This window comes from Silene latifolia, chromosome 11, assembly GCF_048544455.1.
Source record: "Silene latifolia isolate original U9 population chromosome 11, ASM4854445v1, whole genome shotgun sequence".
Lineage (NCBI taxonomy): Eukaryota > Viridiplantae > Streptophyta > Magnoliopsida > Caryophyllales > Caryophyllaceae > Silene > Silene latifolia.
The window spans coordinates 90,534,244-90,555,087 of NC_133536.1; the positions used below are offsets into that span (position 1 = coordinate 90,534,244).

At 39.3% G+C, this 20,844-nt stretch overlaps 1 protein-coding gene and 1 non-coding gene across 2 annotated transcripts in view; one reads left to right on the forward strand and one right to left on the reverse strand.

The window, feature by feature from the left end:
* Positions 1 to 20,844, forward strand: part of LOC141613666 (uncharacterized) — a 49,927-nt gene that overhangs the window by 28,978 nt on the left and 105 nt on the right. The window contains exons 3-5 of the mRNA XM_074432408.1: positions 19,458 to 19,581; positions 19,685 to 19,987; positions 20,083 to 20,190. Coding sequence (XP_074288509.1) covers positions 19,458 to 19,581; positions 19,685 to 19,987; positions 20,083 to 20,190 — 535 coding nt within the window. The remainder of the gene's footprint in view (positions 1 to 19,457; positions 19,582 to 19,684; positions 19,988 to 20,082; positions 20,191 to 20,844) is intronic.
* LOC141615742 (small nucleolar RNA R71) lies at positions 11,931 to 12,037 on the reverse strand. Its single transcript, XR_012530145.1, has one exon. It is a non-coding gene; the product is annotated as a small nucleolar RNA R71 (small nucleolar RNA).

Below are 20,844 nucleotides of genomic sequence, written 5' to 3' on the forward strand. Positions count from 1 at the left end.
GGTCGAACTGGTTATCCCTTAGAGCAATATTGATGATGTCCTCATAGTCGAGGTGCTTGATGTTATCTTCCCCAAAGAGGAGTGTGACAGCTTGTCCGTCGAGGCATGGGGACGACTTAGACTCGGTTGATGCAGCTTCGGCGTTGTTAGGGATGAAGTAGCAGTCCTGAAAGACTTCTACACCCGGTTACCTGACCTTGGCCACAGAGTCATAGATCAGCTCCGGAAAGCCATGGTAGAGCTCGAACTCTCCCTTGGGGACAAAGTATCCATTGAGGGTCAGATGATAGGGACGGAGGATAACTCCGTGCTTCTTGTGTTTTCGAACTAGGAGGTTCATCTCCTGGATATCTTCATCGGTAGGTTCATAGCCCAGCCCGAAGGGGATATTGGGGACCTTAGCTTGTTTCAAGGGAGGTAAGGTGCTCTTTAGCGGATTTAGGGGTAAACCCGGGAAATAACCCTGGCGCATCAGAATACGGTTGACTGTGAGGTTGGAAAACGGGTCACAATCAGAGGGTGCTGATTCATCAGTTAGGGCATTCACAGCTTGAAATCCCCACATCTCGTTGTCGTCTTCCTCGATGGTTTGGGAGGCTATTCCCTTTTTCATGACGGTTTTGATCGGGGAAGCAGGAATCGTGATCGTTTTCCCGTTAAAGGGGACCCTGATTTTCTGATGAAGGGTGGAGGTAAACTGCCTTGACGGCGTGGATCCAGGGACGTCCCAGAAGCATGTTGATGGAGGCGTCGATGTCGACTACCTGAAAACTGGTTTGCCTTTCCAGTGTCCGGTTGCGACGGTTAGAGTGATAAGCCATGCGACCTTACGACGAGTGCCGTCATAAGCGCGTACGCCTTGATTGGTTGGGACCAAATCAGTTTCCTTGATACCCAGTTTATGAGCTGTTTTGAGGGGAATGACATTTACCGCGGATCCGTCATCCACATGAACCATAGGCATATTCTTTTTGAGGCATTGTACGGTGATGTACAGGGCCATGTTATGGTTGGCTCCGAAGGGAGGGATATCTTCATCAGAGAATATGACCGGGTTGCTCAAGTCGGGGACATCCTTTGTCACGTGTGCCACTACTTCTTCGGGGGAAGAGGTAGAGGGCACAATCAGTTTTCCCAAGGCTTATAGTAGAGCTTGCCGATACTCGAAGGATGTAGAAATCAGTTGCCAAATTGAAATTTCGGCTTTTGCTTTCTGCAGTTGTTTGAGGATCGAATTCTCGGGAGCCTTCGGTTGAGTGTCCACGTCTGGGACAGTTTGGTCATTCGTAGTTGGAGCGACCGTTGAATTGTTCGGGTTTTTATAGGGGCCTCCGGACCGGGTAAGATGACCGATCTCTTTTCCCGTTTCTCTTTCCCTGGGACTATATAGATATCCTCATCATCATCTCTCCAGATACCATTGATTTCGGGATCTCGAGGGTACCTCGGAGGGATATTCCTCGGTGGGCAGTTTTTGTGAGGGAGATTTTTGTGAGGGTAATTTTTGTGAGGGTAGTTTTTGTGAGGTTGATTATGGTGGGGGCGATTATTGTGAGGGTGATTATTGTGAGGTGCATGCCAGAATAGTCGCGGGAGCAATCCTTCCTGGTGAGGGTAGTTTTAGGTGCTTGGGGACCCTCCCTTGGGCGTGGTGTTGGGGGATTGAAAATCAGTCGTCGGTAGGCGTCGTCAAGTCGGGTAATCCTTTTGGAGAGACTGGCTATAGCTTCCTTAACTTGTTGGAACATGGCAAGCATAGTTGCGGCACTGAACACGAATACCCCATCCGAGGCATCCTTCTCCAAGGCATTCACCTCGTCATCAATTGGTGAGATGAGGTGTGAGCAGTCCAAGGTTGGCTCATCATCGGAGATAGCATGGATTCCCAAAGGGTTTGTCTTGTTGTTTGGTTTAGTCGGTGGAGGCAAAGGTAATTCCCTTTTCTCGATCATGTCCTGAATGACGTGTTTGAATTTGAAACAGGTTTCCATGTCATGACCTTTCCCTTGGTGGTATTGGCAGTAGGCATTAGGGTTCCAGAAGCGGGATTTCTTAGCATCAGACGGATCCGGGGAGGGTCCGATCGGTTGTAACTTCCCTTGGTCTATAAGCCTTTTCAGGGCGCTTGCATAAGTTAACCCTATGTTGGTGAACACTCTTTGAGGGCGCTCAGCTTTCTTGGCGGTTGGCTCGAGGAGGTTGACCTCGTCAATCTTGTTCTTTTGACTATAAGGGCGAGATCCGGTTGACGTGGATCCCTGGTAGCCTCTACCGGTGATTTTGGCCAGGACACCCTTTCGGAGGTCGTCTTCAATGCGTGTTCCAAGGATTTGCAGATCCTGGAACGTCTTGATGTTTTGGTCCCTCAGTAAGTTGGCATACACCAGGCGGAGATTGTTGACAAACTTTTCCACCAAAGTTGACTCACTCGGCTTGCTGACCAACTGAGTGCTTACTCTCCTCCAACGGGTCAAGAATTCGGTGAATCCCTCCTTAACATTTTGGGTTAGGACCTCAAGAGTACGGGTATTGGCTTGGATTTCGACATTGTCGGCATATTGCTTAGCAAATTCAACTGCGACCTCATCCCAGGTAGTGAGGTTCTTCGGGGCAAGGGAGTAGTACCCTTGGCGAGAGATCGGTTCCAAGGATGATGGAAAGATCCGGGTGAAAAGTTCCTGTTTGACCCCTTTTATGGCCATGTAGTCTTTGAAGGCTCGAATGTGATTGAGTGAGTCCTCCACTCCCTTGAATTTGGGCACATCAGTCAGGGTAAAGTTGTCAGGTAGTTGATCCCCAACGGGTTCAAATCTTCGATTGTTTTCAAGGTGGATATTGTTACCCCGGGCTAGGAGTTGTTCTTCCAGGAGTTTGAGCCTTTTCTCAGTTTCAGTCAAGGGCGGAGTGTTGTGTTCTCCAGTTTCCTTGTTTTCCAGGGTGTCGATACGGATCTCGACACGATCCAGAGTGACCTTAAGAGCAAGTGAGTAGGTCAAGCTAGGCGGCGATTTGTGAGATCTCTGTTGTCGCTGTTGTTGTTGGACGAAGCTGAAGACGGGGCCATGGTTCTGAGGCAGAAAAATGGCTCACATTACAACTCAATCCGACACGGTTCAAAGACTGAATGCAGACAACACGAAGGACGGGACAAAGATCAGACTCAACAAGACGAGGGTGACTGTGTGTGGTACCTCGGTGATGACTCTATTTATAACATGACGGTGTTGACCGGACTTCGACTCACGTCCAACGTAGTGGCATGACGCCTTTGGACGAGTCTCGTGGTGAGACGACTCATAAGTAAAGTGGTGTGACTCATATTTGAGCATATTTAGTCCCCGAATTAGCCTCGTTCCTATGCTTTTTAGTGCATAATTGGGTCATTTACTATCTTTAGTCTTTCGTTTTGCATATTCTTTGAGGTTTTGATCCCTTGGTAGGAAAGGAGTGCAAACCTTGCATTTTCATGGCAAAATGGAGCTAAATTGATCGAATTCAATGACCAAGCATCAAAGGGAAGACAATGTTAGAAGGCCTATGTAGATAATAAAGTAATTGGGCAATGGTGAAAGGATCCGTGCATCTCCAACAAGCGTCGCCCTGCTACAGTCCGAGCGTCTCGTGCCCAAGACGCTCGTCTTGAGGCCTTGTGATCCGAGCGTCCCGACCCCCAATCCGCTCGGATTCCTCTCCAGTGCAAACCGTTCCTCAGCCAAGCCGCTCGGGACGAGCGTATTTCTTGAAGACTATGAAAACGGATATGCGCATCTCCTTCGAGAGGAGCACTTCCTCAACTTTTCTTAAGGGTCTTAATCGTCATTTAAGCCCTTAGTAACCCTAATTTATGTACCTAATCCTTAGTATAAATAGCCCATTGTACTAATTGGATTATCATGTTCTTCTTATGCATTCTTAATCTCATCTTAATCTTGTAATCAACTCTTAATTTAGCATTAATACAAATCTCATTTCTTAATCTTTACTTAATTTCTCTATTGTTCATCATTTATTTTGGGTAATTGAAGATTATTTGGGGTTTATTTGGAGGATTGACAACCTTCCATCAATCATCAAGTACTTCTATTATTCTTTGCTTTATTATTAGAAATCATCTTTATAAGTGTAATTCTCTCTTAATCCTTTTTAATTATTGTTAATCATCTTCATTTGTTCATCATGTTTTGCCTTGCTAGTATGATTGACAACCTTGTTAGCATGTTAAACTTGATAATGAGTGAGTAGTTTCCTTAACTAGGGTTAATGGGGAATTAGGGGAAACCAACATGGGGATTGATTCATGCTTAATCTAATATGCTTTCATAATTAATTTTCTTGCTTGTTGTGATTTCAACTTATGCACATGTTATGTTTGATGAAATGCGAGCCTATGAATCCTTGTATTTTTTACCCATCACTTATCTTTTCAATGAGACTTGTAAGATATAAACCAACTCGAGTCTCATTAGACCATGCATATAGTTGGATAGGGAGGATTAAGTCGACTTTTAGGTGTTGTACAATCTACTCGATTCGGCTCCGGGACCCAAACCTTCCTAGGGATTGTAAGATATACACTAACTCGATCCCATCACAACAATAATTGCTTGCATCTAGTAGAGAACATGTTTGTATGATCAAATCCCATGAATCCCCAATGAACCCATGACACCCTAGTGCTTTTAATCAATTTTTACATCTCATTTTAATCATCTTGCTTGTTTTCATTATTTTGTTTGCATTGTTATTTAGTTTAGTTGATCTCCTACCTCAACCCAAATTGCGACACCCTTAGACACGGCCATTTGCAATCGAAAATCCTACATCAATACCCGTCCCTTGGGATCCGACCTTTACTTACTTCTTTACTAATAGTAGACTAGTTTGTGAAGTTATAAATATTGTTTTGGTCTAGTTAACTTTTGACGACGAGTAACAAAACCGACGAACCAAAAATGGCGCCGTTGCCGGGGACGGTGTTAACTTGATTTGATTTTCTTTGATTGCTTTTTAGTTGTGTCTTTCTTTACCTTGGGGAAGTCAAACTCCTCAAGGTTTGTTCTAATTGTTTTCGAGTTGTTTGATATTTTGCATGTCTAGGAGATCACAAGGTAACTTGTTACCCATTGATCTTGAAATTAAAAGAACTTTGACCAACAATAGAAGACTTGCTAGGAATACTTTGAGAGGTATTGGTGAGATTGTGGACATTCAACCAAATAACATTGAGTTCATCAACCCTTTTGCAAGAGAAGGAGAGGATAACCCAACACATAATCAACCACAAAATCAACCCACAATGCCAAAATTTTCATCACATTCTGTACCAACCGAGGAGAACCTACCAAATGGTACTCTCACATCACAACATTTGACCGGTAATTTCATTACAAAATCCGCATTTATCCAATTAGTCGAAAGAAGCCAATTTGGGGGGATGCCTAGTGAAGACCCTCATTCTCACATGGAGACTTTTTGTGACTATTGTGATGCGATTTCTCAAACCGGAGTTACTCAAGACCAAATTGGATGGGTCTTATTTCCTTTTTCTTTGATGGGTACCTGATGTGACCATTATTTGCGCACATTTAGTCCCCTAATTGAGCCTATTTTGCATACTATTATAGCATTTCATGGCCATTTTATCCGTCAAAACCTTCCTATTTGCTTTTCTATCGCATTTCATATGTTTTGTAGAAAAGGAGATAATAAGGCGGAAATTCCCGTCTTTCGTGCATATTTGGAAGCTTATTGATGATATTAGATGGACTAGTATGAAGAGGAGGCAAGAATGATGACCAAAGACGTAGGAATAAAGTGTATATAGAAGGATCAAAGGGTTAAAAGTAAGAATGACGAGAGGGAAGGCATTACAAGAAGAAATCGCTCGAAAACCGAACCAAGGGTTGCTCCTTTAGCTCTGAAAATATGCTAGATGGAACGGTGTCGAAAAAACAAGTGATCTAGGCTTTTGAATCACTCCAATAGGAGTCCGGATGAGAAAATGACGTCCGTTTTACAATCCGAGCTCAAACAAAGAAGCTGTTCGCCAAGACGCCCGTCTTCCCCAAGACGCCCGTCTTCCCCACAAGACGCCCGTCTTCTGGCTGGGAAAAACAAGAAAATTCACTGGAAGAGAATCCGCCCGTCTTCTCCCAAAGACGCCCGTCTTCCCCTCTTTTTGCCCGCCCGTCTTGCTCCAAATCCGCCCGTCTTCCCCTGCTACAATTCGCCTGACCCGACGACATCACATCTACATCAAAATGGCGCCGTTGCCGGGGATGGTGCTATGTGATTAAGTTCTTACTTGTTTGTCTATTTTGATTTTGCTTTCACCTTGAGGAACTTGTTCCTCAAGGATTGTTCTTACCATTTTTGTGTAGTCTCCATGCTTGTAGTTGTTTCCTTGTCTTAGCTATGATGGCTCAAGATTTTACATATGGAGTATGTGGTAGATTCTTTGAGTATGACTATGGGTATGGGGAGTTTGAGGAGCAAGTCAACACAAACCTACCTTATTATTCGTGCAATGAAAATCCTAACTACTACCCCAATTTTTCCCACCAAAATCACCACACCCAATATCAACAACAACCATCCACCCAAAACTCACTTCACAACCAATTCCAAATGCCACAATATGAGAACTTCCACACCTACCCACAACAAGAAAATGAGCCCATTCAAAATGTGATCCTCCAAATGATGGGAGATCAACAAAACTTCTTCAAACAAATGCTAGAAGAGAGCCAAAATAGGAACAATGTTCTCCAAAGCATTGTTACCCATGGTGAGGAGTTGGCAATTCGAATTGCCCAAATGAAAGCAACCCAAACAAACACTCCCCACCAATCCTTGAGCATTGAACATGAATGTGATTTTGAGGCAATGACCTTTGATGAAGAAGATGTGAAGTGGAAAGAGCCAACCTCCTTGAGCTCTTGTGAGTATGAAAGTGTGGTATTTGATGATGAAGACATGAGGTTGAGTAAGCCAAATACTCTTAGCCTTTGTGAGTATGAGGGTGTGTCATTTGAAGTAGATGTTGAGGTGTTGGAGAATGAGTTGGTGAAGAAGAGTGAAGCCCCTATTTATGATTCATATGGAGAAAGCGATGATGATGCATCTATGGAAGAAGATGATGAGGGAAATATGGACTCAAATGATGAATGGAGTTATGGGATTAGCTTTCTTGAGGAACCCATCCTTGAGAAGTTTGAAGATTGCTTCGATGAAGAGGAGGAATGCCTTCATGAGAACCTTTTCACACCCACTATGGAGCCCATGATAGTTGGAGATGACATTATGGACCTTCTCACGAAAGTCAAATCGTCATACAAGAATTACTTAGTGGGGAAGCTCAAAGAAAAGGTTAAGAAGGAGTCTTTATGTGGAAATTTGACATCCACTATCCCAACTCCTAAGACATCCCATCATCAAGACCATGAAATTTTACCTTCTATTCTTGGAAGATCACCTAGTCCAAGTATTTTCGTCATCAAATTTGGAAGAAATAGGAGCAACCGGAAAACCCCCTATGACAAGAATCCCAAGTTTGTTAGTTTTAAGAGCCGGAAAGGCTATCATGACAAAGCAAAGAAGAAGGGGAAGGAGTTCAAAGGGAGGTCCCTCATGGATTGGCCCTACTCTATTTTTCAATGGTTCAAGACTTATTCATGCTTACTTGAGGACCATTCACAAACCTTTGATCAACTATTGAGAGCATTGAGCTCCATGGATAATGGAATATGAATGAGTTTGGTGGAGTCCTCCCTCAAACCACCATTTGTAAGATATCCTTTCCTTTGACTTTGCATTACATTTACACTTGCATTTAGTTATTTACATATACATTTAGCTTGCATTTGTATTATGTTTCATATTGCATTTACATTAGTTAGTTCATATAGTATAGTGTGCATTGTAATATATCTCACATGATTCATGTAGTTAGTTGCATATATATTAGAATTCATGCATAGTCACTAATGACCAATCCTATTCTTTTCTACACTAGAAATAGTGTTTAAATCAGTTTGGGGAGGTTTGATCATAAGTGACCATAGTTTAAATCATGCATCATATAATATAGTGTAGATTGCATTCATTTGTTATATATGTCATATAGAATTGCATTTAGTTAGAGCATGCATTCATTCATATCATATCATTGCATTTGTACTTTAATTTCAAAAAAATCAAAAATCCAAAAACATGTTTTTTTCTTTTTTCATTCCTACTCCTACATGTACATTGAGGACAATGTCCAAAATAAAGTGGGGAATGGGAATTTATATTCCAAAAAACATAAAAATTGAAAAATTTCGAAAAATCCCAAAAATATGTTCTTTAATTTCATAAAAACAAAAACCATAAAAATTTGAAAAATTTAAAAAGCCAAAAACAAGTTCTTTTCCTTTGTAGTGTAGTCTTGTATATATTGTTTGTATATATTATGTTTGTTTATCCTTGTTCACATTGATCGACTACGTCACATCCGAGACATGAGGATATTGAAGACCGCATGGTATGATCTTTCCAATCTCTTTTTTCCTCTTTATGTTAATGACTATGTGGCTTTATTTTGATTGATGCGGTATAACAATGTGAATTTAGGATTGCATTTAGATTATTTGGCATATTAGTTGGTAGAATCATACGCATTAGGATGTTTATATGTTAGTTGCATCATGGCATGTAGTTTGCATGTTAGAAAAATTTTGTGAAACCGTCTATTTGGGAAGCTTGACAAGTGTATATAGGCCCTAGTAGATGCTTTTTCTTCTTAAGACTTTGCTTGTTAGAATACTTGTAAAACACCCTAGGATGTGTCGTGCTAGTATCCTTTGACCCATGGTTTAAGGCCTAGTCAAGAGTACCTTGTGGTGTGATAACTCCTTGGCTACCGTTTATTCCAAGGTGACCCTTGAAACCATGCAACCATCATTCATCCATGTTCTACCATATTTTGTCATCAAAGGGAATGGGCACAAAAAGAAATCAATTTGAGTTCAATGAAATGAAAAGTGAAAGAAAGTTTGCAAAAAATGCATCAAATGAAAAGAGGAGCAAAAATAGAACTCCTAAAGCTTCAAATATAAGCCACCCTCACTACATATGGGGTGACTTTGAAAATGTTCAAAAAGAATGCAAAGAAAGTTGTCAAGTGTTGAAATGCCAAAAATCAAAAGAAATGGCAAGAAAGTGTTCTCAAATGTTATATGCCACATGAAATTGGGGGGAAAAACAAAAATGAAAGCAAACTCCCAAAGTGAAACTCAAATATCTATTGATCCCTTTATCCACCGTATCCATTTTTGTGCATGGTGGAGAGAGGACGGCCCTTCTTCTTGTCTAGGCAAGAGGGGGAATTCCGCGATCCTCCAGTGTTTCTAACACCATAGGGAGTCTATTCTTGACAAAAGCATTTAACGATTGAGGACAAAGGTACCCTAGCTTGACACAACTTGGAGGTGATTTATTGGTATCCTTCTAGGCTTAGTAGTTTGAACAAATTGCATCTATGAAGGAGTGTGTACCCTTGAATTGCTTCCCTTGTAGATAATTTCCGCCACTTAGATGAGGAAAGTGGCTATTCTTTTGTAGATGCATCCATTACTTGATTTTGTGTGCTTAATGTTTGGATGTGTCGCCATTTTGGCAAGACCCACCTTGCCTTGCAAGAAGGCATCCTACCTTATGGTTGTCTTGTTGTGAGTTGAAGGGGCGGAGTGAGACCCGCTAATTGTCTCATATCGGCTATATTAGTAGGTTAGTTTAAATAAAGGTCTAGTTTTTGTCACCTCTTTATTCGGGACGAGTAAAGGTTCGGTTTGGGGATATTTGATGTGACCATTATTTGCGCACATTTAGTCCCCTAATTGAGCCTATTTTGTATACTATTATAGCATTTCATGGCCATTTTATCCGTCAAAACCTTCCTATTTGCTTTTCTATCGCATTTCATATGTTTTGTAGAAAAGGAGATAATAAGGCGGAAATTCCCGTCTTTCGTGCATATTTGGAAGCTTATTGATAATATTAGATGGACTAGTATGAAGAGGAGGCAAGAATGATGACCAAAGACGTAGGAATAAAGTGTATATAGAAGGATCAAAGGGTTAAAAGTAAGAATGACGAGAGGGAAGGCATTACAAGAAGAAATCGCTCGAAAACCGAACCAAGGGTTGCTCCTTTGGCTCTGAAAATATGCTAGATGGAACGGCGTCGAAAAAACAAGTGATCTAGGGTTTTGAATCACTCCAATAGGAGTCCGGATGAGAAAATGACGTCCGTTTTACAATCCGAGCTCAAACAAAGAAGCTGTTCGCCAAGACGCCCGTCTTCCCCTCAAGACGCCCGTCTTCCCCTCAAGACACCCGTCTTCCCCACAAGACGCCCGTCTTCTGGCTGGGAAAAACAAGAAAATTCACTGGAAGAGAATCCGCCCGTCTTCTCAGGAATCCGCCCGTCTTCTCAGAAGACGCCCGTCTTCCCCCAAAGACGCCCGGGCAGAATCTCCAGAATCCGCCCGTCTTCTCTCAAAGACGCCCGGGCCCAGACCACCGAATCCGCCCGTCCCGTGCCTAAGACGCACGGATTCCAAGGCAGTCAAAATTCGTTTCTTCAAGCTTCAAAGAAAGAAGCCCTTCCTTCGAAAAATACCGGCGTCTCCCTGCTCTAAACTAAAAAGTGTAATTACTAATTTAGCCTTAGTTAACCTAATGAATCCCTACTATAAATACCCCACTTGTAAATAATCAAGGAGGGGGGGATCTCATCAAGTTTTTAGTGTAGAAAATCCTTCTTTAGATTAGATTAGGAGTAGATTAGAATAGATTACTCTTTAATCTTTCCACAAATTACACATTAATCTCTCCTTAATTATTGTTCAAGTTTATCATTCAAGTTTATTATTGGGTAATTGAAGATTATTGGGTTATTATTGGGAGATTGACAACCTTCCATCAATCAATCAAGTTTCTTCTATTATTCTTTGCATTATTGTTTTGGAATCTCCATAGGTATAATCCTCTTAATCCTTGTTTTAATTATTGTTAATCATTCTTACTTGTTCATCATGTTTTACCTTGTTAATATGATTGACAACCTTGTTAACATGCTAAACTTAATAATGAGTGAGTAGTTTCTTGGCTAGGATTAGTGGGTAATTAGGAGAAACCAACATGGGATTAATTCATGCTTAATCTAATATGTTTTCATAATCAAATTGCTTGCTTGTTGTGATGTCAACTTTATGCACATGTTATGTTTGATGAAATGCTAAGCCTATGAATCCTTGCATTCAGAACCATCTCTTATCTACTCAACTTGACTTGTAAGATATAAACCAACTCGAGTCTTGTTAGACCATGCATAGAAGTTGCTTAGGAGGAAAGTAAGTCGACTTGTAGGTGTTGTACAATCTAATCGATTCGGCTCCGGGACCCAACTCTTCCTAAGAACCGTAAGACATAAACCAACTCGGTTCCCCCACAACATTAATTGCTTGCAACCTTGTAAACATGTTTGTATGATCAACACTATGAATCCCCTATGACCCCATGACATCCTAGCACCTTTAACCATTTGTTTACATCCTTCCTTTTATTGCTTGTTTTACTTTATTACTTTTATTAGTCTAGAACACAACTATAAACCCAAACAAATTGTGACACTAGCATAAATTGAGATAGATAGACTTAGAACCCAAAGCACACCGTCCCATGGATCGACCTCGACTTACCGCTAACTAGTTGTTTGTTGAGTATTATAAATGTGTTTGATTGGATGTGTGACGACCAACTCTTGTCCTGATCAGTACCGCAAAACAATGGTTGAAGAGCCTTGATAAGGCTACTCTTGGGATTGACTCTTGGAAGAAATTAGCACTTGCTTTCTACAAGAAATTCTATCCTCCGGAAAAGACTAACATGCTAAGAGCCCAAATCACCGGGTTCAAACAAAGGGACAAAGAATCTTTGTATGAAGCTTGGGAAAGATTCAAGGGAACTTGCCGCTTATGTCCTCATCACGGACTTAGCGAGTGGTTCTTGGTACAACAATTTTGGAATGGTCTTTATGAAGACTCCCGAAACATTCTCAATATGGGATCAAATGGTATATTTACCAAAGTTGATGATAATCAAACATGGAACAAGATTGAGGAAATGGCGGTCCATAACTCACAATATAGTAGACCTCGGAAGGCTACTAGAGGAGGAAAGCATGAAGTGGACTCTATTACTCAATTGGGTGCTCAACTTAGTGCTCATATTGATACCATTAATTTGAAGTTTGAGAAGGCTATGGCTAAGATCGAAGAAGCCTCCAAATCTAAGCAACATGTGAATGCCATGGTGGCATCTTCATCAATTCCAAGTGGAGTATGTGAGAGTTGTGGAACTTTGGGACATGACCAAAGTGAATGTAGGGGAACAAGTGAACAAGTGAATGCTTTCCAAGCATACAAGAATGGTACCCCTTATTCCAACTATTACAATGAAAACACCAAATTCCATCCCAACCTCTCATACAAAAGCCAAAATGTTCAAAACCCTCAAACAACATACACCCCACCTCCAATGAGAAACCAAGCTCAAAGACCCTTTTACAATCAAAACCAAACTCCATACAATCAAACAAATGACCAAGGTTTTGATGTTCAAAAAGCGGTCCTCTAAATGCAAAAGAACCAACAAGAGTTTTTCACTCAAATGTAAAAGGATAGCCAAGCAAAAGACATCACCATCAACAACATCCTAGCTCACATAAAGATGTTGGAGACCCAAATGTCTCAATTGGCATCTTCAAGTTCACAAAGACAAAAGGGGAAATTACCACCTCAAGGTAATCCCCCAAGACAAGAATCGGTGAGTGCCATCCATTTGAGGAGTGGTACAAGGTATGAAGGGCCGAAGAGGCCCGTTGATGAAGATGTTGTGAATGCTAGTGACAAGAAAAGAGTTGTTGAAAACTCTAAAGAAGAAGAACCCACCATTCAAGAAGCTTCAAAGAAGGATGAAGAAAAGGCCAAAGAGAAGGAGCCTATTGTGATTAGACTTCCTTTTCCAAGTCGTCAAGCTAAGCCTAAGTTTGATGACCAACTTGGAAAATTCATGGAGATTGTGAAAAACTTGGAAGTCTCAATTCCATTTACGGAATTAATCAATCATGTCCCAGCCTATGCTAAGTATATGAAAGATATTCTTACAAAGAAGAAATCCATCCGGAAGCTTGAGACTATTGCTTTCACTAAAGTGAGTAGCGCCATCCTACAAGGAAGTTCACCTCCAAAACTAAAGGATCCGGGAAGCTTCTCTATTCCATATACCATTGGCGACACCACAATCAACAAAGCTCTATGTGACCTTGGGGCAAGTGTGAGTGTTATGCCATACACTACAAAAAAAACGACTCGATGCGACGGACACGATGCGACGGAATAATAATCCGTAGCAAATTTAAACCTGCGACGGAACCTGCGACGGGCCTCAGAACCTGCGACGGACTTGCGACGGGTTTTCCGTTGCAGCCTATTTTCCCATACCGCCAAATTTTCTGACATGGCGGGAAGGTCTGCGACGGAAATTCCGTCGCAACATTAAAATAATATTAGATTATGCGACGGAAATTCCGTCGCTGCATTAAAATAATATTTTTAATGCGACGGAATTTCCGTCGCATCTTTTCTTAAGTGTCCAGCTGTACCACTCTATACTCGCTGGAAAAATAATAATTTTTTATTCCTGCGACGGAAATTCCGTCGCGAAATTTAATATTATTTTAATTTTGCGACGGAATTTCCGTCGCAGGAATTCTTTATACGGGGGCAAAGAAATAAATCCTTCTTCATTGTCACTCCTCAATTATTCGACTCCCTCAAAAACTCCGTCTCCCTCAAAAACTCCCACCACCACCACCACTCCCACCACCACTCCTACCACCACCCTACTTCCCCTAATCACTCCTATTTCTCCTTTCCCTTTTCCTTTTTCCCCTTTCTTCTTCTTTCCCCTTTCTTCTCCTTTCCCCTTTCTTTTTTTTTTTTTTTTTTCCGCGCCCTGTGCCGCCGCCGCCGTCGTTCGTTCTGCCGCCGCCGCTCCTTCCTTTGTCTCCTTCTCTTAATTAATACAAGGTTTGTTTAATTAATTTTACTTTTGATTAATTAGGGTTTATGGTTATTGTTTTGATTAATTATGATTAGTTTAGGATGCTTAGTATTATTAGGATTGTTTAGTTTAGTTGAAAGCCAATTTAGGATATTTAGAATTGTTTAGTTTAGTTGAAAGCCAATTTAGGATGTTTAGGATTGTTAAGTTTAGTGAAATTTAGTTAAAAGCCAATTTAGAATGTTTAAATCAATTTTATAATGCTTAATTATGTTTTAGGGAATTATATTTTTGGTTTGCATGAAGTGAGCTAAGTATTTCAAAGCTCTTTTAAATCGATTATAGTTGATGGTAGTGAAATTTTGATGTAAATAATTAAATAAAATGAGGCTACTCGACATTGAAGTAATTTTGAATTCATCTATTGCTCATAATAATAGAGAAATAGTTTAGTTGTCATGTTTATTTTTTTACAAATATTAATTCATCTTATGCTTGTGTTGTGATTGTTAATATATTTATGACCTAGTACCCGTTCAGGGATTACACATTAGGTGTAATTCTTGAATAGTCCCCGTTTTGGGACTGTCTTTGAATCTTTTATGCCATTTAGGTGGTAAATACTCAATTTTTTCTTGATTGTTATGAGACAAAATTTGATTGACATTTCCTTTTATGTTCTCCGAATACATATGTAGAGTGAGAATTCATTCTAAATAATGTATTTGGAGAAGCTGTAAGGAAGTGTCTTTGCCGAATTTTTGTCTCATTACAATCAAGAAAAAAATTGGGTATTTACTAATGGTATGAAAGATTCAAAGATGGGTTTAGGTTGGAGAGATAAGGACGATCTTGAAAGTATTTTTTTTTTGCGCAGGTTGTGGTTGTTGTTGTTGTTGTTGTTGTTGTTGTTGTTGTTGTTGTTGTTTTTTTTTTTGTTGTTGTTGTTGTTTTTTTTTTGTTGTTGTTGTTGTTGTTGTTGTTGTTTTTTTGTTGTTGTTGTTGTTGTTGTTGTTGTTGTTGTATGAAAAATTCAAAGATAAGTTTATGAATGCTCTTACCATTTTTATTAATAATTTTTATTTACTAATATATATGTAGATTTGCAATGAAGAGATTAGAACGAAACTGGATGTATGAAAGGTTGGATTCCAATAAAAAATTAAGGAAGGAATTTGTAATAGGGGTTAATAAATTCATTGATTATGTTAAGCAACAAGACGAATTCATTAGAAATAAAGAAATTAGGTGTCCATGTAGTAAGTGCAAAAATAAAAAGTTATTAGTTGAACAAGAAGTACGAAAACACCTTGGTCTAAAGGGTTTTTGTGACAACTATTATGATTGGGTGTGTCACGGAGAGAAATTTCCCGTTGAGGAAGAGGAAATGGCAATGCCCTCTGACAATCCTTATAGGGATATGGTAGAGGATGCGTTGCGCGATAGCATTGATCAAATTAGGGAAGAAGCTCTTAATGCCGAGGTGGTTGATGAATCTCCAAATCCCAATGTATTAGCCTTTTTTCAAATGTTAAAACGCGTCGAGCAACCTTTGTCTACGAGGGATGTCGGCTCTCATTGCTACGATCGGCTGCAAGGCTTGTCTCTCTCGAAATGTGAATACAACTTAGCCCATAAATGTGTAGATGGTTTCACGTCACTCATGGGAGACCTTCTTCCTCAAGATCATATTTTGATGCGTAACTTCTATGAAACCAAAAATGTTCTCAAAGCTCTTCAACTTCCTCATGAAAAGATAGATGCATGTTTTAATGGATGTATGCTTTTTTGGATGGACGACGCTCTTCTCGACAATTGTAGAAAATGTGGTAGAGCTAGGTACAAAAGTGCAAAGAATGCAAATGGCAAAAGGGTCCCCGAAAATTTCTTAAATTATTTCCCAATAGGGCCACGTTTGCAACGAATTTATGCCACAAAAACCTCGCGGAACAAATGCGTTGGCATTATGAAAACCCCCGAGTTAGTGGGACAATGTCTCATCCAAGTGACAATGAGGCGTGGAAACATTTTGATCATCTTCATCCTTCTTTTGCATCCGAGCCTCGGAATGTTAGACTTGGACTTTGCACCGATGGTTTCTCGGCTTTTGGGCCATTCGGGAACACATATTCATGCTGGCCGGTGATGCTTACACCTTACAATTTACCACCCTGGCTATGCATGAAAAGACAATTTATGTTCTTAACATTAATTATTCCTGGACCAAAGAGTCCCAAACAAAACCTTGACGTCTATTTACAACCTCTAATTCACGAGTTGAAGCAATTGTGGGACACGGGATTGTTTACATATGACGTGTCTAGGAAACAAAACTTCGACTTAAGAGCCGCACTCCTATGGACGATCAACGACTTTCCTGCTTATGGCATGTTATCTGGTTGGTCAACCGCGGTGAGAATGCATGTCCATGTTGTACGAAAAAAGAGACTAAATCGACTTGGCTTCAAAGATAGCGAGAAAATGGAGTTGGTTTGATTGTCATAGACAATATTTAGACATTGATCATACTTTTCGCAAGGATAAAGTCCACTTTCGAAAAGGAAGAATAGAGAACGATGTTCTTTGGAACGAGGTTATCGGGCGAACAAGTGTGGGAATGTGTGAAAGATTTACCAAAAATCGTAGATGCATCTGACCATGAATTGAAGACGGTTAAAGCGAAACGAATTGGGTGGTGGAAACAAAGTATTTTTGGGAGCTTCCATATTGGAGCACACTACTAATTCGACATAACCTTGATGTCATGCATATTGAGAAAAATTTTTTCGAACAACTAATTCACACGGTGATGGATAGAAAAGACAAGACAACCTTGAACCCAATTGCACAAAAAGACATCTTACAACTTTGTTCAAGGTCGCGAAAGGTGGATTCAGTTGTTTTGAAAAAAAGAGAGAAGAAGAAAGTGTTGTGTGATTGGATATGTAATTTAAAGTTTCCAGATGGCTATGCTTCAGATTTGAGAAGATGTGTCGATATGAATGAGTTGAAGCTACATGGCTTGAAAAGCCATGACTGTCATGTGTTTATGGAGCGTTTACTGCCGGTTGCTTTAAGGCACCTTCTCCCAAAAAATGAGTGGAATGCCATAACTGAGATTAGTCAATTTTTCAGAGACTTGTGCACTTCATCAGTACAAATTGAAAAAATAACAAGTCTCGAGAAAAATATTGTCGAGATAATCTGCAAATTGGAAAAAATACTTCCACCTTCATTTTTTAACTCAATGGAACATCTGCCAATTCATTTGCCATATGAAGTGAAAGTGGGTGGTCTTGTGCAATATAGGTGGATGTATCCTTTTGAGAGGTAATATCAATATCTTTTACGAAGCCTTTTAAGGTTAATACTTAATTTCATTCATTCTTAACCAATTTTTTTGTAGGTTCTTGAATCATCTAAAAAAAAAAATTGGAAATAAAGCTCGTGTTCAAGGGTCATTATGCAACGCATATTTGCTTGAAGAAATAGCAAATTTTTGTTCTTTTTACTTTGAAGATCATATAGACACAAAGGCAAAAGACCTTGACATAGGTCAGAAAAAGGCGAAGTATTCTACCTTGCCCGAGCTATTTCAAGATCATGAGGGCACTACTTCTGGAAAATGTCGTGACAGATTTTTGGAAGATAACGAATATGAACGTGCACACCTCTATGTTTTATCTAATTGTGATTCTGATGAGTTGAAACGTATGGAAAGGTAGGTGAAAAATTTTTTAATTTTAAACGTTGTTTCAAGTAAAACATGCAAAAATTAATTCAAAACTTAATTCGGCATTTTTGAATAGGTTGTTTGAGGATTACATCAAAAGAGAATATCCTGAGGTTTCTATGGCCGAGGATATTTGGAACAAATTTGAAACAAAATTCCCTAACTGGCTTAGAGGTCAAGTAAGTAAATAATATATATTCTATAATGCTTATTTAAATTATATTATTATTTGGTAAATAATTGGTTCTTTATCATTAATTCTAGGTAAATAATTTAAAAGATCCAGTTGTAGTTGCCTTAGCAAATGGACCTTCAAAAAAAGTAAGAACATGGAAGCGTTATTCAATCAATGGATACAAATTTCGAGCTTTCATAGATGGGAAAGATTTGGAAAAGTCTACAATTAACAATGGAGTGTGTGTGAGTTCGACTGAAGGAGCGACTACTATGGAACCCTAAATGAAGTTGTTGAGTTGTCTTATCTTGAGAAAAACCCTTACAACGTTATTTTATTCAAATGTAATTGGATAGATAACTCAGAAAGAGGAATGCAAGTACATAAGGAATATAAACTTGTGAATGTTAATCGGAGCAAAAAATTTCCAAAATATGACCCATTTGTATTAGCATATCAAGTGGAACAAGTTTGCTATGCTCCTTATCCAAATATCAAAAGAGATAAAGATCGGTGGTCGTGCAGTATTTAAAATAAAGGCAAGATCACAAGTGGATGCTCCTACTGATGAATCTATCTTTCAAGAAGATGTTAATGGTGATACAACATTGACAATAATTGAAATAGAGGATGAGAATGAAAATGTGGAGGAGGAACAAGAAGAAACGCAAAGAGATGAAATGCAAGTACAGAATGATGCTATGCAAGAGGAGGAAGATGAGGAAGAGTTAGGAGAGGAGGCTTTGAAGAAGTATTTAGAAGAAGATGATGATGAGGATTTTTTAGAATCGCTTTTTGAAAGCAACGAAAACACTAATTTAAGTGATGATGATGATGATGATGATGATGTCTAGGATTTATATTAGTTGTAGATGTTTTGTACCCTTTCTTTCAATCTTATTACTTTGTTGGTACTATTAGTTGTAGATGCCGTATGGCTTAATTTAATGAAATCTTTCTTATTTGGTAGCTATTATTTGATTATTTGATTTCTTACTTTGCCAATTTCTTTTTTTGTTGCTATTATTTGATTATTTGATTTCTTACTTTGCCAATTTCTTATTTTGTTGCTATTATTTGAAGCTTTGATTTCTTACTTTGCCAATTTCTTTTTTTGTTGCTATTATTTGATTATTTGATTTCTTACGTTGCCAATTTCTTACTTTGCTAATTTGTTATTTGGTTGCTATTATTTGATTTCTAACAATGTTGAGGAATTTAGTTGGTTTCTATGGCGTCGAGAAGACGAAGACATGGTAGTAATAGTAATGCGAGAAACCAAGGGGGGAAACGAGAATGAAGAAATACGTGAGTTGACAAAATTCATCTCGATTCTCTTGAGCAAGATGGCGGCGTTTGGTTAGTATGTTATTTTTTCGTAATTAATTATTTTTATAACGATTTATATATATATTTATTATCTTCTCATTCTTTTTTTCAGGTTCAGTAATGAGAAAGTTGTGAACTTGATATCGGATAATATTGGATGCAACTACAAAGAACATGCTCCTAACTGGAAATCGGCGTCATCTACTCTAAAGAAGGATTGGTGGAATTGGTTTGAGGTATTAGCAATTGTCATTTAATTTAATACTAGGTATTTTATTCATTTATTTTATATTTATTTACAATCAAGTTTATTTTCTAACTTTATTTTTTATTGAACAGTGGCGTGTTAGTTACGATCCCCGTGACAAGGCAAGGGTTAAGAAGGCTTGGGAAGATGCCATGAAGACCCGTTTACGGCAAATGATTTATCGAGCTTATCATAAGGAAGAGCATGAAAAGCCGGATTGGATTAGTGTTGACTTGCACCGTCAATTGAAGAATAGACCACTTGAAGATCCTACTTTCACGCCAAGATCGGAGCAGAATTCGGCCAACCGTAGGTCGGGAAGTGACGAGAAAGGGAAGGCGTTGGCTACTCACGTAATGGGTCGAAAAAGCACTTTGCAATATATGGACTCAATGGTAATTTATTCACTTCCTTTTTTAATTTATTACCTTTTTTTTCTTTAACTTTATTTAAAGTTAGTAATTATATTTAACAAGTATCAAAATTGTAGATTGATAAAGATGGGAAAGGAGATATTCCGTCCGCTTTGCAAATGTTGGAGAAGACAAGGAAGCATAGCACAAAAGGATGGTTATCCAAAAAAACTGGTCAACTCTTCGTAAGTTACTATAATTATTTAATTTTTAACTCATTTTTTCAATCATGATTATTTAGTAGATGGTATCTAATCTTTCGTTTTTTATTGATATAGGGTAAAATCATCTCAAAGAAAACCGAGCTTTGAGCCAAGGGGTCGAGAACATTGATGATAATGAAATTTATATTGAAGAACATGGAGGGTTTGATAAGAAAGGTAGAGTACTTGGCGCGGGAAATGCAGCACCACAAATTTGGGAGCACCACCGCCGCTCGACTGGTAACCTCTTTTCTACTCCTCATACTCCGGGTTTTGTTGGTAGAGTCGCAAAAGAGAATGCGCGACTAAAGCAAGTCGAGGCCGAACAATCTCAAAGGCTTGCGGCAATAGAGGAGTTCTTGAGCCAACAAGGTTTTACCACTCAAACTTGTAACCCGGGAGGTCCATCTGGAGCTAGAAATGACTTTGATGATGATGGTGGCGACAATGCTAGGCCTACTCCTACTCCCACTCCCGTGTTTTGATGTAGTTGTTTGTTGATTAGAAGTTATCATTCCTACCCCGTAGTTTATGGACTTATTTGGCTTTCTTTGTTGAACAATTATTGTACTAAACAGTTGTAAACCTTTTATTTTAAGTTAATGTGAAGACGTTGTTTGGAAATCTCGTCTTGAA